The 16,644-nt window shown below is 41.5% G+C and overlaps 1 protein-coding gene across 1 annotated transcript in view; it reads left to right on the forward strand.

Annotated features, from left to right (window-relative positions):
• itga1 (integrin, alpha 1) overlaps positions 1-16,644 on the forward strand; it is a 181,416-nt gene that overhangs the window by 69,388 nt on the left and 95,384 nt on the right. Inside the window, exon 7 of the mRNA XM_080185552.1 lies at positions 3,840-3,988. Within this exon, the coding sequence (XP_080041678.1) occupies positions 3,840-3,988 (149 nt within the window). The remainder of the gene's footprint in view (positions 1-3,839; positions 3,989-16,644) is intronic.

Raw genomic sequence — 16,644 nt, forward strand, 5'->3', positions numbered from 1 at the left:
GGAAGATAGAGAAGTGCAACCAGAGGCCTCTCTCCACTGGCCTAAAAACAGTGGTTGGTGGCAATTGGCCACTAAGGGCTTATAATTGGGATGAAGGACAGTGGACAGGGGTCATCCAAGATCTTGATGTTGCCATCACCCCAGCCCGCACTGTTTCAGACCGATTTCAGACAAGTTGGGAATAGGTGGCCAGGCAGTCCGAAAACCAACCCAGTAATTTTACGTTCCCGCCATCCTCACCCTGCAATGCCTGCAGTGGGAGAATTGTAGACTACCAGGCTGGAATTTTACCATCCTGCTCGTCATGGGAATCGGAGTGAATGAGGGGCAGCCCGTGGAAAGATCCGTTGACCTCGGGCAGGATTTTACTGTTTCGGGACAAATGAGGCTGTAAAATCCCACCACCCGACTTTATTGCAGGTGAAAACCTAAAGTGTTCCAGATTCTACAGTATAGCTGCGGCGCAGTGGTTAGCACCGCTGCCTCACAGTGCCAGGGACATGGGTTCAATTCCGTACTCAAATGACTGTGTGGAGTTTGCAGCTTCTCCCTGTGTCTGCGTGGGTTTCTTCTGGGTGCTCCAGTTTTCTCTCTCAGTCTGAAGATGTGCAGGTTAGGTTAGTTAGCCATGCTAAATTGACTGTAGTGTCAGGGGATTATTGGGGTAAATATGTGGGTTACAGGAATAAGGCCTGTGTGAGATTGTGGTCTGTGCAGACCTGACGGGGCGAATGGCCTCCTTCTGCACTGTCAGGATTCTATGAAATGTCTACTTGAAAACATTTAGAAAACTTGAAGCATCCTCCTGAATGTTGAAGAATATGGTAATCACCTTTTTGACTGGAACAAAGGATCACATTTATTAAGTAACAAAGATGACATTTATTTAGTAACAATCTGATGATTAATATCATAGCACCAATTGTTTTTCCTTTTTAAAAATGCCTAATGAAGGAACAAAGCTCCTTTAATAGTTAGTTTGACTGATCAGTCTTAATACACACCCAGGTCCTTACATGTGGTATTTGGCGTTTGATCTTGGAAGACATGTGCTGTAATATCTTCACAAATGTAATATTCCTGCCAAGGAATTGTGTCATGGAGACAAGTAGAAAATGATTGGATTTCAGGAGCTTGCGGAGATAAATAAAACACAAGCGGTAGAAGGCGATGGAAGGCTGCCATACCACTGTCAGTGCATAAACTAATCCACGAGGTTGTTGTAGCAGTTTCCTCTTGAAACAAACTGTCTTGTTCAGTTTCCTGTGTAAGGAGCAGCAGCTGATCGAGACCAGATGTACAAAAATAGCATTTACGTGAAGCAGAGAGACAGTAACTTGCAAATTCCAGGATCCTGTTACAGACATACTTTTCTGTGCACTTACAGAGCATGTAACGTAATAATGTTAAAGACGACACCAAGCAGGAGTTCACTACATTAAACGAGTACTGCAAGAGCTAATGCTTTTCACAAACATATATCTTACAAATGTTGGGAACAATCTGGAGTATGTATCCACAGTTTGGAATCCACACTTTCAGAGATTTATAACTTATAGAGGAAGTGCAAATATGTGTTACCAGGAAAATGGAAGGCATAAGGGGAATATCTTATGAGAAGCATTTAAGAATTCTTAGATTACAAACTTTAGAGAAGAGAAGACTGAATTTTGGTTTAGTTGAAGTTTATAAATTGATGCATGGCCTTACTACCTCTAAGCCTGGAAAGCTCTTTACCCGCAATTACGGTATTTTGCATGGATTCAGTATAAACTACAGAAATTTCGTTGATGTCTTGACATTCACAATTTTTTTCACATACCATTGTTGGTATTTGGAATGCTTTGACTGGTTTTGTTGTGACTGCTGAAAATGTAGTGACCTTTCGAAAACTTGTTGGAAATATAGTAGCTGAAATTCTACCATTTCACCTGCCCTGAAATCAGGGTGGGCAAGGTTCCCAGAACAGAAATCTCTGTTGGCCTCAGGTGGGATTTTACGATTTCGCCCAAGCAAGGCCGTAAAATCCCACCCATTGTGATTTTTATATATGTTGATGTTGCTGCTGTTCTTGTTTTTAATACGGTGCCTATGTGCTTCGCACTGTATGGCTAAAAGATAAATGTATAGTAAAAGTATAAATATTTAACAACAGAAACAGCAAGGTACATGTTTCTGACTTACATAGAATTCTAGTTCTGTTAGTTTAATAATCTGGGTGGGCAGGGAAGGAAAAGAGTCGATAGTGAAATGAGTGCTGGACCTGCACCATCTGATGTTTCACAATTTCCTTGAGTATACAATCCATCATCACAAATATACAAGAGGTGAAGTGTAATTAGATACACATGACTAGAACACGCATGCCATGGATTTCACCTTAGCAATACTAAGATCAGCATGCAGAGCAATTGACAGCATCAGCTGAAGCAAGAGGTTGAGGAAAGAAAAATAGCTTTGGTCACTTTGTTTCAAAAGCTCTGTCAGCACTGATGTAGCAGGTGTTGCAGATAGAGCCTTCCGACACACAAAGTGGATGATTTGATGGCACTGCCACTCAATAAAATTACTCTGGCTGTAAGGGCCCAGTGAGGATTAGCAGTATAACCAGTGGGCCGGTGGAAGCCCCATGCCCAACTGCAGTTCCTCTGCCATTGTGGCAGTGAAGGTGACCTGTCCCAGTCAGTTTAACACATTAACACAGCTGTAGCTGGTATGTAATAGTTCTAAAATCCCAGGATAATTGTTGAGATATAAAGGACATAAGGATATATCAGATACACTGCTGATCTTTGCAAATACTGCAAGGTCACGAACATAAGAACATAAGAACATAAGAAATAGGAGCAGGAGTAGGCCATCTAGCCCTTCGAGCCTGCCCCGCCATTCAATAAGATCATGGCTGATCTGTCGTGGCTCAGTTCCACTTTCCCGCCCTCTCCCCATAACCCTTAATCCCCTCTCTTATCAAGAACCCATCAACCCGCTTCTTAAAAATATTTAGCGAGGCAGCCTCCACCACTTCAACGGGCAGAGAATTCCAGAGATTCACCACCCTTTGAGTGAAGAAGTTCCTCCTCAACTCCGTTCTAAACCACCCCCCTTTTATCTTGAGGCTGTGCCCCCTAGTCCTACTGTCTTTTTTGAGCGGGAAGAGTCTCTCCACCTCTATCCTATCCATCATCTTATACGTCTCAATGAGATCTCCCCTCATTCTTCTAAACTCTAACGAGTACAAGCCTAGTTTATTCAGCCTCTCCTCATAAACAGCCTGCTGTACCAGGTCTCATTGCAGCTATGGGCCACTTATTTTGTTGCTTGCAATTGAGGGATGGGGAATGTGGAAACACCAATACTCAGAGCCATCTTCTCCAGTTCCAACCCCTCTTCTACCACTGTCCTTGTATGGAGCATTTGGAGGTTAGATCCTTTCTAAGGCTGAGCACAAATTTTCCTGCAAGACCAGAACTTGACATTACTGTGTTTTAGCCTCAAATATGGGCTTTCAGGTAGAAAGCGGTTCCTGTTACTGCAACAGAACATTTAAGATTAAGAAGTCTATTGTATATATAAAGTTATATTATCCTGCATTGTATTGGTACAAAAGACCTGTGTCTTGTAAAGATGTTTCCATGCAAAATGAACCTCAGCCAGAGCTGTACAATTTATTCACTGCCATATTCAATGCTGAAAAATTGCCAGTTAAACAAAGTAGCCCACAATTATTTATATAAAAAAGTGATTGCACTGTTTCCTACTGATCCTCTGGGTTAATGGAAATGAAAAATCAATGCTTGTGATTTCATTGCAGTGATTTTTTTTTAACACAAATGCTCTAGGTTGGAATTATGCAATATGGTCATAAAGTCACGCATGAAGTCAGTCTCAACCAGTACAACACAACAGAAGATCTTCTGGAAGCTGCTAAAAAGATAAAGCAATGGGGTGGAAATGAGACAAAGACAGCCCTTGGAATTGACTATGCCAGGTTAGTAGTATTCTGAATACAGAATTATTGGCTGTACTGTAATAATTGTTCTCTACTGTATATGATTGTAAATGAAGTGGAGTGTTGACTCTGTTTAAGCATGGCTGTATTTTTCAGAGGGAGTGCATTTCTATACAGATAGTTTTTTGCCATAAGGTTCCAATTTCTCTGGTTCAATCTGGTTCACCATCTGTGGTCAAAAGATTAAGGTGATCAGAAGTTACTGTGTGCTACAAATAGAGTAATTTATATGACAACAGTCTAGATTTTGTCCTCAATAAGAGTTAACATGTTATTGTACTTAGCAAATCTCTTTACTTGCCGTATTCACTGTTAAGCTGGTAACAAGTACACTAAAGTAATCAAAAGCTTCTGCGCATGTTTGATTCTAAGATTGGCAACACGGTGACACAGTGGTTAGCGCTCCTGCCTCACAGCAACCAGGGACCTGGATTCAATTCCAGCCTTGGGTCACTGTCTGTATGGAGTTTGCACGTTCTCCCCGTCTCTGCCTGGCTTTCCCCTGGGTGCTCCAGTTTCCTCCCACAGTCCAAAGATGTGCAGGTTAGGTTGACTGGCTATGCTAAATTGCCCCTTAGTGTTAGGAAGATTGGCAGGGTAAATACATAGGGTTATGGGGATAGGGCCTGGGTGGAATTGTTGTGGAAGCAAAGTCGTTGAATATATTTAAGGCAGAGGTAAACTGGTTCTTGATATACAAGGGAGGAAAGATTATTGGGGTAAGTAGGAGGTTATGATCAGATCAGTCTGATCTAATTGAATGGTGGAGCAGGTTCAAGGGGCCTACTCCTGCTCCTAATTCATATGTTCATATATACTATAGCTTGCAGCCATGAGATCTTCAGCTATGTGCTCTGCAGCAGAAATAGAATGCGAGTTCTCTTTCCTCTAGTTGCTTACTGGAACTCATAGTTCCTGCTCATATTTCTGAACTAGCCCTCAGTGAATCTCCCATTGCAGATCCCTCCTGTCTATCCCCATCCATATGCACAGTCTCTGAATAATGGTCAGGTTTAGAGGCACTGTGCCACTGTGATTGATACTTTCTGTCAGCTCTTCTTCATCCTTCAAGCACTCTACATTTTCTTGACCTAAAAGGAAAAAGAGGGACAAGAATTAAGTTCTCATGTGCAGAATAAGCAAACAAATCAATTCCTTCTGGAAACAGCTGTACTTTGTCATGTTTCATCAGCAGGTAATATTTCAGTGAGAAGGGACAGTGTGAAAGATATGATCCCTGTAGGATTTGTCATCCTGCCTGGTTCCTGACACAATTCATCGCCACATGAGGAAAGGTTTGGACAGGCTAGACTTGTATCTGCTGGCATTTAGAAGAATAAGAGGTAACTTGATTCAATCAAGTTCAATCAAGATCCTCTTTATTCAGGATCTTGAGTAGAGAGATCCTGAGCTCCACTTCATCCTGCCTTTATCTACTGTTTTTTGCTGCAAGAAATAAGGGAGAGTGCTGCTGGTTGTCTCATGAGATGGTTTGAAGATACATGTGTAAAAATAAATAGTGGAAAATAGTGGTGCTGGTTTGTGAGGATGACAGAGAAGGTGAAAGTGAAGACTGTACGAGTGAGGAAATGGGAGGTGCAGAGTACGTCATTAGAAACAGATCGAGGTGATCTGAGGTGCCCTGTTGTGAAAGTCAGGGAGGGAAGAGTTATGATCCCTGGAACTTCAGGTGAGTGTTATGAAATCAGAGTTAGGAGATACCTTAGCAGCTCTGGTCAGGTCATTAACCCTCTTCCTACATTGGAGCCATCTCCATGAATTGATGCTCCTGGCATTAATAACTCCAGCACCTTTACCGGCTACTGTGGAGCAGTTTGGCAGGAAAGTGTTCTGCTGCTTGCAGGGAAGGGGAAGTCATTCCTCCCACTGACTTTCTCCACTAGGACCCCAGCGCAGTGTCAGAAAGCAAGGAATGATTAAAGTACCTGCTTCTCTTATCAGCTCTTTCTCAATCTCATCTCTTCCAAAATATTCACAATGAAACTCCTTGGAGTGGTACAAGTTGATATTGCGACCAATACAGTTAAAGCTCTATTTGGAAAAATTTTTAGTCAGAGGTCACACTCTGGTGATTCCAGAATTGTAACTCCCAACAGATTTAGCTCCTGTCCAACTCTGCCACTATATTTTTAACATTCACTTTTGATTTTTTTAACACCATAGATACAATACATTTGGAAAATACCTTGCAGCAATACTGGAATTTTGTAATATTGTAGAATAAAATTCCATGAATATCTACCAAATTGTTGCTTCAGTACATCCGGCCAAACCGGAAATAACTGAGCCAACCTCGTCTGTATGTATGCCAACTCGTGTGACATAATCCCCTTTCCCTACCAATGCCATGTGTTGCACTGTCTAATCTGAAGGATTACTAAAGATAGGTGCTTTCAAGTTGCATGCAGCCAAAGTGCACCTTCCCTTTAAGAGATGCAGGCTACGTTTAAGTAGCATCAGGAACCCTACAAACTGAAGGTGTCAATGAGGTGATCTGCCAATCAACCACAGTCAAACACACTGGCAGCCAACATGTTATACAGAGAGCTTCAAACCAATTTTACAGTCTTATCCCCATCCATACAATTAGGCACTGCTCAAGTCTGTGAAAACAGTGAACATTTTAATAAGCATGTAGTTAAAGTCTTTTGCAAATGATTCCAAATTCTAGAGAGAGTTAACAACTGGAAACACGCTGTGCCCCTCCTGACCAGAAGCTGCATCTACAGAAGCAATAGAACAAGTAGTCCTTTATGGAGTGGACTCCACAGGCCTGCTGTGCTGCTGTTTTCAATGAACAAGAGGTTCCCACACAAGCAATTTGTCTTCTCTGTGCTATTATCCAGAGTTGTGTCTATTTTTGACTCTGATTTGTTACAGTGCTGCTGCTACACCTTTCTTGTCTCCGTTTTGCAGCCTTTGATTTTAACTTCAAAGCCCAGAATAGTTGAGTGAAGCCAATTTCTGTTTTTTCAAAAACATACAACTTACTCTATCCTGGGAAATAAGTATTGCTGCTGCTGCTATTTGTAGCTACTCCCAGTGGCAGATCTGCTGTCATAGTACGTCATACTCGCCTGTCTTGTGCCATCCTCACACATCCACTGCAGCTTGCCTGAAATAGGTGTATGTAACAAAAACAGTTCCAATTGTTTTTAGGTTCTGTGAATCTTTTATATCTGAATTCTCACCCTTTAGTACACAGGATTGTTGAATGCTACATCTCAATCAATTTGTGTGAATTGAGTTAACTTGCATTAAATGGTATCATATTTGTCCTTTTTTAACATGTACACATATTAAAATAAGACTTTAATTTAATGTTATTGTCTAAAGTTTACAAAATGTCTAAGTCGACAATCCAAGTATATGAATAATATTCAAGACAATATTATCATACAAAGAATAAAGAATTACAAATTGTAGTATTCCAATTCACCAGTCATCAGAGACATAATCAGGCACAATGACCAGAATTTTCCAGCTGTTCATGTCAGAAACACAAAGCCCGAGGAGAAAAACAGTTATTACTGGTCCAGACACTTTGCAAGTAGCTTGCATGATGTATGACCAGTAAAACCGATGTTTCCATTTCAAAGTTTATTAGATGAAACCAGTGGGGTGTAGTGCTTAACCTGGCTTCACCAGACTGGCAAAGACAGCCCATATACAGCTTTGCTCTGTAAGTTGAAAGAAATTTTGCCCAATACTATATGGGATGTTTCGGTCCCACCGAGGGCGCACTTCAGCTGTTGGGTTTCCCAGTGGCGAGGAACACATTCAACTGGAAGCCTTGTTGACAACAACGGGATCTTAAGATCCATAGCTGCACACACTCTCCAAATAGTTGACATCCAGGCTTTTCCTCATCCCTCTCTCTCGTCCAGCATTTGATGACCATTCTTTCAGCCAGAACTTCCCACTTTCTGGACCTCTACTCATGAATCTCTCTACATCCATTCTAGCACAATCATATCCTGTGGTGTGGTGATCAGAACTTCACACAGTACTCCAGCTGTGGCCTAACAATCATTTTTCACAACTCCATCATAACCTGCCTGCTGTTGTATTCTATGTCTCGGCTAATAGAGGCAAGTATCCCACAGTTGTAGCCACCTTATCTACCTGTCTATTGTCTTCAGTGCCGTGCCCTCTCTTGTAAAACTTTCCACATGCTGGTGTCCATTTTCATCTCTATTGAAAAGTGCCCTGAGAATGGAGGAGATGTCTTATGATAAATGATAAAACTGGTAATGTATCTATTTGTCTGGTCTTCAGCTTCTGAAATACTGTTGCAAAGAACATGCAGTAAAAACAGTTAGTGTATTGAAGCCAGTCAGTTTCAGTTAGGGCATTTAAGTTCACAGAAGGACAATCTATTGTTGTATTCCTTTTATGAATAAATTGGCAATCCATCTAATAGAGTAACATATCCAGTCTATTTTGGGATAGTGGATTGAAAACTCCTCAAACTGGAATATGGAAAGGTCAAGCAACAGACCCGTTTCAAATAATTGCAAAATTGTCAATTGCAGTTGTACTGAATTAGCATTAAAATATTTGGAATCTCCATCATGTTATTTACTTTTTCCTGGAATAGTCTCAGTCAAATGGGGAGAAGTGCTTTGCTGTGTACATATTCAAAGAATGTGACACGTAACGATCAGAACAATTCTTGCCTATTACCGCATAATAGTTTTTAACCTATTTAATTGATGTATGTTACACATAACAGCATATAGAAATCTCTGTTAATGCCAAAGTCATTGGAATTAAACCTATATGGGAGATTGATTATTGTTGGCTTGTTACATACTGTTTTAAATATTCAAACCTAATTACTTAAGGATTCTCAATTTAAGATTCACACCTTACCCCTTTCATTTTTTAATGGAAAATACAACTTTACAATAAGAAGTCCACATAAATTTTCCCATAAAAGTGAATGAATGCCCTCTGACCATATTAGTGCATGTCGCATTATTTCCAGATACATCTTATAACCTAATTTCCTATGTTCCACAATGGAGCCACTCTGTAGTCAAAAACGTAATATTTCAAGCATGCTGCTTTTATACTCAACCAGTGCTTCATTGCTTTTCCTGATAAATTTTGGTCCAGTTCTCCAGAGTCCATGAATGTACAAAAAGTTTCATGTTCTCAGCGTGAAAAGCAGCTGGAATTGACAAACTCATTCCAGAGGGTTCTCACAACCACTGTGAAGTATTTTTCAAATGGCATGACCTTTCAAATGCCTTCAGTTGCACTTGAGAAAAATTAGTTGAAGGCCATTCACAAAGCAGCGTCTGGCCAATAGCTCATTTCCACACATACTTTCCATTCTTGCAAATGCTGATTCAATTGCATGGACTGAAAACTAAAGCAGAATTTCTGCAAAAGATACATTGGTTGAGTATCGGGCTGCAACACTATCGTTCCTGTTCTTTGATTGACAATGCTTAAAGACAGATCAACACTAGGAGAACTAGCTGCTGAATCCACACTTCTGTGACAGGTTTGACTTTTGAAAATGGAATATATGTGAAGGAAGTGATTTGGTCTTGAAATGGAACACATTTTTATCAACCAACATGTTTAAAGTAATAAAAATTTGTTAAACAAGAAAATGAGAATGTAAATATCCTTTGATTGTGGCACACCGTAGGCAACTATTGGTAGCACTGCTAGTTAAAAGTGATAAAATTAACAATATTATCAGTTTGTCTTGTCTTCAGATTCTGAAATAGTTTTAAAAGATTGTGCATTTAAAATAATCAGTGTAATAAAGCCAATAAGTTCCATTTAATACAGTTAAGTTCCAAGAAGTATACTTTGGCATCACGCAGAACTGGGTTATGCATCGCTTAATTGTTTAAATGATGAAAATGTCAGTGACCTTGACTATGTCTCCAGTAAGCATTAGCAAGTTATTATCTGGTGAGCTGGTGTGGCAACAATAATCTTTCCCTCAATGTCAATGAAACGAAGGAGACTATCATCGACTTCAGGAAGAGTAAAGGAGAACATGGCCCTGTCAACATCAATGGGAGCGAAGTAGAAAGGGTCGACAGCTTCAAGTTTTTAGGTGTCCAGATCACCAACAACCCATCTTGGTTTTCCCATGCCTTCATTACAGTTAAGAAAGCCCACCAACACCTCTATTTTCTCAGAAGACTAAGGAAATTTGGCATGTTAGCTACAACTCTCACCAACTTTTACAGATGCACCATAGAAAGCATTCTTTCTGATTGTATCACAGCTTGATATGGCTCCTGCTCTGCCCAAGACCACAAGGAACTACAAAAGGTCGTGAATGTAGCCCAATTCATCATGCAAACCAGCCTCCCATCCATTGACTCTTATATTCTTCCCGCTGCCTCGGCAAAGCAGCCATCATAATTAAGGACTCCATGCATCCTGGACATTCTCTCTACCAACTTCTTCCTTCGGGAAAAAGATAGAATAGTCTGAGGTCACATACCAACTGACTCAAGAACAACATCTTCTCTGCTGCTGTAGATTTTTGAATGGACCTACTTATATAAGTTGATCTTTCTCTATACCCTAGCTATATTACTCCCTTTGTATTTTACACACACAATGAGAGGCAGGGCTGAGAAGTGCTTATCCGTCAGGCTGCAGCAATCTGAGGGCCCAACTCCATGTGGGTGAGCGGCCAACATCCGCTGTCATCTACACTACATTCTATACTCTCTCGTTTCCTTTCCTATAAATGGTATGCTTTGTCTGTATAGCGCACAAGCAACAATACTTTTCACTGCTTGTTAACACATGTGACAATAATAAATCAAACCAAATTAAATCAAAACAAATATTATAATTAGGAGGCTGGCTGTTCATCTAGTTTTGATGTGGATAGTCTGGCTTTGAGTGCATTTGGCCCCATTCCGCTACTGGATTCCCCGATTGGATGCCTTGAGATCCGATAATTTAAGGCTTGCCCAGCCTGAGAGGGAAGGTCTATTCATTCAATTAGCAAAAAAAAACATACAGCACAGAAGCAGGGCCTGTGGCCTGCCAAGCCTATGGTGATCATGATGCCCTAGCTCAACTGAAAAAACCTTCTGCCCTTTCTCGGTCCATATCCTTCTATTCCCTTCATATTCATTTACCATCCAGATGCTTCTTAAATGTTACTAATGTGCCGACTTCCACTACTCATGGGAACTCCCCAACCAACGGGGAAATGATATAAAATACATAACATCAAGTTCAACCAATTAGAGACCAGGTGGTTCCGCAAGGCCACCCTCCCAGCTTTGTTTGTTAAATATCGGCATTAAATAATTTCCACAGTAGCGAGTGCCTGTTATTGTCGCCATATCCAAACACTGACATCAGCTATCACTCAGCAATTCAAAATGCCAAAGGGAAAATATTATTCAATCTAGAATGGTCAAAAGAATGTTATTCCATGCCAAAATGTAGGAACGGAAGAGCTTCATGCATTTGGTCCTTTGTGCCAAAGTGGTATCAATGTCAGCCATCAAAGAAAGGGAGATGTGAATTAGCACATTTTATCAGAAATACTCAGATTTAACACTTAAAGTGCAACTACATCATCTATGTAGGTCTGTGTGGACTTGTATTAAGCATTCTAAGAATTGTTGGCAATATGCTTCTGGGACTGATTTATAGGAAGAAGTCTCACAACACCAGTCCAACAGGTTTATTTGATAGTAAACCCACAAGCTTTCTGAATGCTTTTCCTTCGTCAGGTGAGTGGTTATTATCAAATAAACTTGTTGGACTTTAACCTGGTGTTGTGAGACTTCTTACTGTGTTTATCCCAGTCCAACGCCAGCACCTCCACATCATGACTAATTTATAGGCTCATAAGATGGCAGCATAGGTCTGCTCCCAGTCAGGACATATCAGGGGTCAGCATGGAGGAGATCTCTTGGATTCCCTCTGACAGCTGCCCTTGAATTAAAAATGTCCAAACCTCCAAAGGCCATTTTAGCTGTTTTCCTATCTCAAAAGTGGCAAAAGGTGACACCACCATGCTCCTGGGTAGAGAAATTTTCATCTGCAGCTTCCAGCTGAATGGTTTCTGTCTCTCTCTGAGCTACTAATTCAATTCCCAATTTTCAGAGTTGAAAATCTTCTCTCTACCTTTCACTCTCTTTTCCCTGTTCTCTTGATCCCTTTCTTCTCTCCCACTCTCTCTCCTTAGATTCTAGCTGTGTTTTGAGCTCTTCCAGCTGAAATTGGACTGGGGAGGGGATTTAGAATCATACATCCAATCAGTAACCTTAGATCCAAATGTTCCACTCTTACAATTGGATTTTTAATACTTGGCCTCAGGACAATAAAGTAACTACTACTGAGTTATGGAAAATCGTGAGGCTTCAGTTTTACAGGAGTATTGACTGCAATGTAAAAGTTGTTAAATCTACTGTAACTCCTCCATGGTGAGAGATCTGACATGTGGGGAAGTGAAGGCAAAAACAGTGTACAGAATATTGCATTAAAGATCCAGGTTGTTTTTCCTTCTGGCACGTAATATCTTAAGCAAAGTGCAACATGGAGTTTCCCCTCAGTTGCGAAATATTTCAAATTTGAGAAGTAGGTCCAACCTTCACTGTTGGATTAGCATTGAATGGCAGAGCAGGCTCAAGGTATCAAATGGCCTACACCTACTTCTGTTTCTTATGCTCTTATTTATTTTGTGATAGCCAGGAAATCTCGTAAGGAATCACAACATAAATAATGTCCAAACTCAGTTCGTGCTCTCAGCACAGGGAGACTTTCTGCATATTCAGTTGTCAATGCAAGTGTTAATTGCAGCAACATTTTCCAAAATCTGGAAATTGATCGAAAGGGTTATTGTTGCAGCCAATAGTTTGGCCTATATTTTACACAACACAACAAAGTGCCATAGAAATCATAGAGTCAGAAGGAGGCCATTTGGCCCATTGTGTCTGCACCAACAATCTCACCCATGCCCTATTCCCATAATCCCACTTTGCTAATTTACCCCAGTAACTCCTCTAACCCCTGCAATTTAATATGACCAATCTACCTAACTGGATTGTGGGAGGAAACCAGAACAAATCCACACAGACAAGGAGCAAACGTGCAAACTCCACACAAACAGTGACCCAAGCCAGAAATCAGACCCAGGTCCCTAGAGCTGTGAGACAGCAGTGCTAACCACTGTGCCACCATGCCGCAAGATGTGCTGTGAGGAACCTCGATGTGGATGCAGAGAACATCATTCTCAAGGTCGATGTTTATTTTACCATTTCTGTTTGTAGGATGCAACAATCTTAAGGAAATTCAGTGGCTATGCTGAATGGAAGATTGCAATCTATTGAGGCACATTTTGACTAGGTGGCTCTCCCTACTGCCAGCAACTGACAGATTGCTGAAATGCCGGAAACCCTGTCACGACATGCTTCAAAGTGTTGGTGAGGGAGGGTGTCCCAAAATAATATGGAGATTCTTTGGGGGCGTGGGGGCTGCCAGTATAAAGGCTTTCCCTTTCTCAGCAATACTATTCACCATTTGAGCTTTTGAAGTCAAGTCATTTCGTGGCCTCTCGGTATATGAACTGATGAGTGACATAAATAGAAACCTGAAGAGAAGGATTTTGGACAAGCCTTTTCAGTTTACAGTGAAAGGCAGACTGAAGCAATTAGCACCAGATGTAGCAGAAAACTATGAGAGAGACTTTTTAAAGTCTTTTCTGTACAAAGGAGTCAAGAAGTACTTATCTGATGGATATAACTTGTCTGAAAACAGCTTTCACAACAGAATGTCCAAATTAGCCCTTGCAAATGCTGTGCCCTTTGAAGGCTTTTAGTGTTCAAGCATGCAATCTGACCCGAACGGACTGTTTGAAGAATTCCAGCATTGTGGTAAGTGTTATATCCTCCCTGAGGTGAAACACTGCCAGGCCAATAAGGAGAGATACGTGAAACTTTGCAGCAAAAGCCTAGGGAAAAGAAACTCATGAGCATGAAGAAAATCAGCTCCAAAATATTCCCCATACCATGCAGCAATGCACATACAAAACGTGTTTTTTTAATTTTATTGTTTTTTTTTAAGTTTATTTATTAAAGTCACCAGTGGGCTTACATTAACACTGCAATGAAGTTACTATGAAAATCCCCTAGTCGCCATACTCTGGATACACTGGCAGAGAATTTACCATGGACAATGCATCTAACCAGCCCACCATTCGGACTGTGATAGGAAACCCAAGCGCCCAGAGAAAACCTACGCAGACCGCTGGGAGAACATGCAGACGTCGCAGAGTCACCTGACGCTTTGAGGCAGTGAGGCTAACCACTGTGCTGCCCAACTCATGCTGACGACCAAAGAACAAAGAAAGTTACAGGCCCTTCGGCCCTCCAAGCCTGCACCGACTATGCTACCTGATTTAACTAAAACCCCCTATGCTTCCGGGGACCATATCCCCCTATTCCCATCTCCTTCGTGTACTTGTCAAGATGCCCCTTAAGAGTCACTACCATATCCGCTTCCACTACATCCCCTGGCAATGAATTCCAGGCACCCACCACTCCTTGTGTAAAAAATCTGCCTCGTACATCTCTTTTAAAACTTGCCCCTCGCACCTTAAACCTATACGCCCTAGTAATTGATTCTTCCACCTGGGAAAAAGCTTCTGACTACCCATTCTGTTCCTGCCTGTCATAATCTTGTAGACTTCTATCTGGTCTCCCCTCAACCTCCGTCGCTCACTTGAAGAAACAAGAGGAAGAGACTGGAAGTGGATATCTGAAAGCAGATCATCAGACCTATTTCTTACGAGACATTTTCTGCCTCCTGGGAACAAAAAGCTCTGTAGCCAGGAAAGGACAAAAGAGTAAATGTTAGTCATTCCCATGGTGGCTGTATTGTATACTATCTTTAAACTTCTGTTGTTGTTATAAGCTATTATACTTCACATATTTGATATTAATATACTTGCTTGGAATGAAATGATTGATACAATTCCTCTGCATTGAGTTAATTTTCATTAATTATATCTGCAGGCCTTAAACTCATTTTTACATTTGTGCATGTAAGGAAGTAGATAGACCAGGAGTGTGAATTCTGTGTCCAGTGTCCTTGGCATCCACCGGTGGTCACCCTATTAATCAGTAAATCTGTTCACTGGGTGAATCATCTACTTTGCCCAGTAACGAGCAGATTAAAATATTCAAAACACTATGCCATTGTTTAAGTCAGAAATATATGTGGATATTGTATAAATGCATCAAAATGAACCTGATTCAAAACAAAGACAAGGGATGGAAATTTGTGTTGATCAATTATCAGGCTTCTGGACCATTTCCAATTCCCAACCAGTATGCAATGAGGTCTGCAATGTGGACTCACCCGTGAACTTCTGGGCAGTTTTCCCCCTAATTGGTCACCTCTGTGTCCACTGTCCAATTAAAGATGACAGGCATTCTCCTGAGGCCACAGGTCTAATCGAAGGGATCACATTTGTGGACCATTGAAAGCACCACTGGTTGTGTTGAAGCTTGTGAGGTAATTAAAGGGCAGTGTTCTGGTGATCTATTCATTGAAGGCAGTAGAAAGAGCTTTAAATTAAATGGCGGGGGGATGAGGGATCCAGTTTGGTTAGATGTTATAAATTAAACAGAAAGTAAGGAAAAAGAGCAAGGTAGGAATAAGGGAAATGGTGACCACAGTTTGGCAGGAAGGGACAGAGTGTGTAAATGTAAGAGTGCACCATAAGAACATAATAAGAACATGAGAAATAGGAGCAGGAGTAGGCCAACTAGCCCTTCGAGCCTGCCCCGCCATTCAATAAGATCATGGCTGATCTGTTGTGGCTCAGTTCCACATTCCCGCCCTCTCCCCATAACCCTTAATCCCCTCTCTTATCAAAAACCCATCAACCCGCGTCTTAAAAATATTTAGCGAGGTAGCCTCCACCACTTCAACGGGCAGAGAATTCCAGAGATTCACCACCCTTTGAGTGAAGAAGTTCCTCCTCAACTCTGTTCTAAACCGCCCCCCCTTTATCTTGAAGCTGTGCCCCCTAGTCCTGCTATCCTTTCTGAGCGAGAAGAGTCTCTCCTCCTATCCATCCCATTCATCATCTTATACGTCTCAATGAGATCTCCCCTCATTCTTCTAAACTCTAACGAGTACAAGCCTAATTTATTCAGCCTCTCCTCATAGCTCAACCCCCTCAACTCCGGCATCAGCCTAGTAAACCTCCTCTGCACTCCCTCCAAGGCCAAAATATCCTTGCATAAGTACGGCGCCCAAAACTGCACACAGTACTCCAGCTGCGGCCTCACCAATGCCCTATACAGCTGAGCAAGACCTCCCTACTTTTATATTCAATCCCCCTCGCTATGAAGGCCAGCATCCCATTCGCCTTCCTGACCACCTGCTGCACCTGCAAGCTGGGTTTTTGCGACTCATGCACAAGGACCCCATGTTACGCCGTTGTTTAGGAAGGGTGCCAGGCAAAAGGCGGGGAATTATAGGCCTGTTAGTTTAACGTCTGTTGTAGGTGAAATGTTAGAATCTGTCATCAAGGAGGAAATAGCAAGGCATCTTGAGGGGAACTGCTTGATAGAGCAGACACAGCATGGTTTCGT

Source organism: Carcharhinus amblyrhynchos, chromosome 1, assembly GCF_965287045.1.
Source record: "Carcharhinus amblyrhynchos chromosome 1, sCarAmb.v2.hapA, whole genome shotgun sequence".
Lineage (NCBI taxonomy): Eukaryota > Metazoa > Chordata > Chondrichthyes > Carcharhiniformes > Carcharhinidae > Carcharhinus > Carcharhinus amblyrhynchos.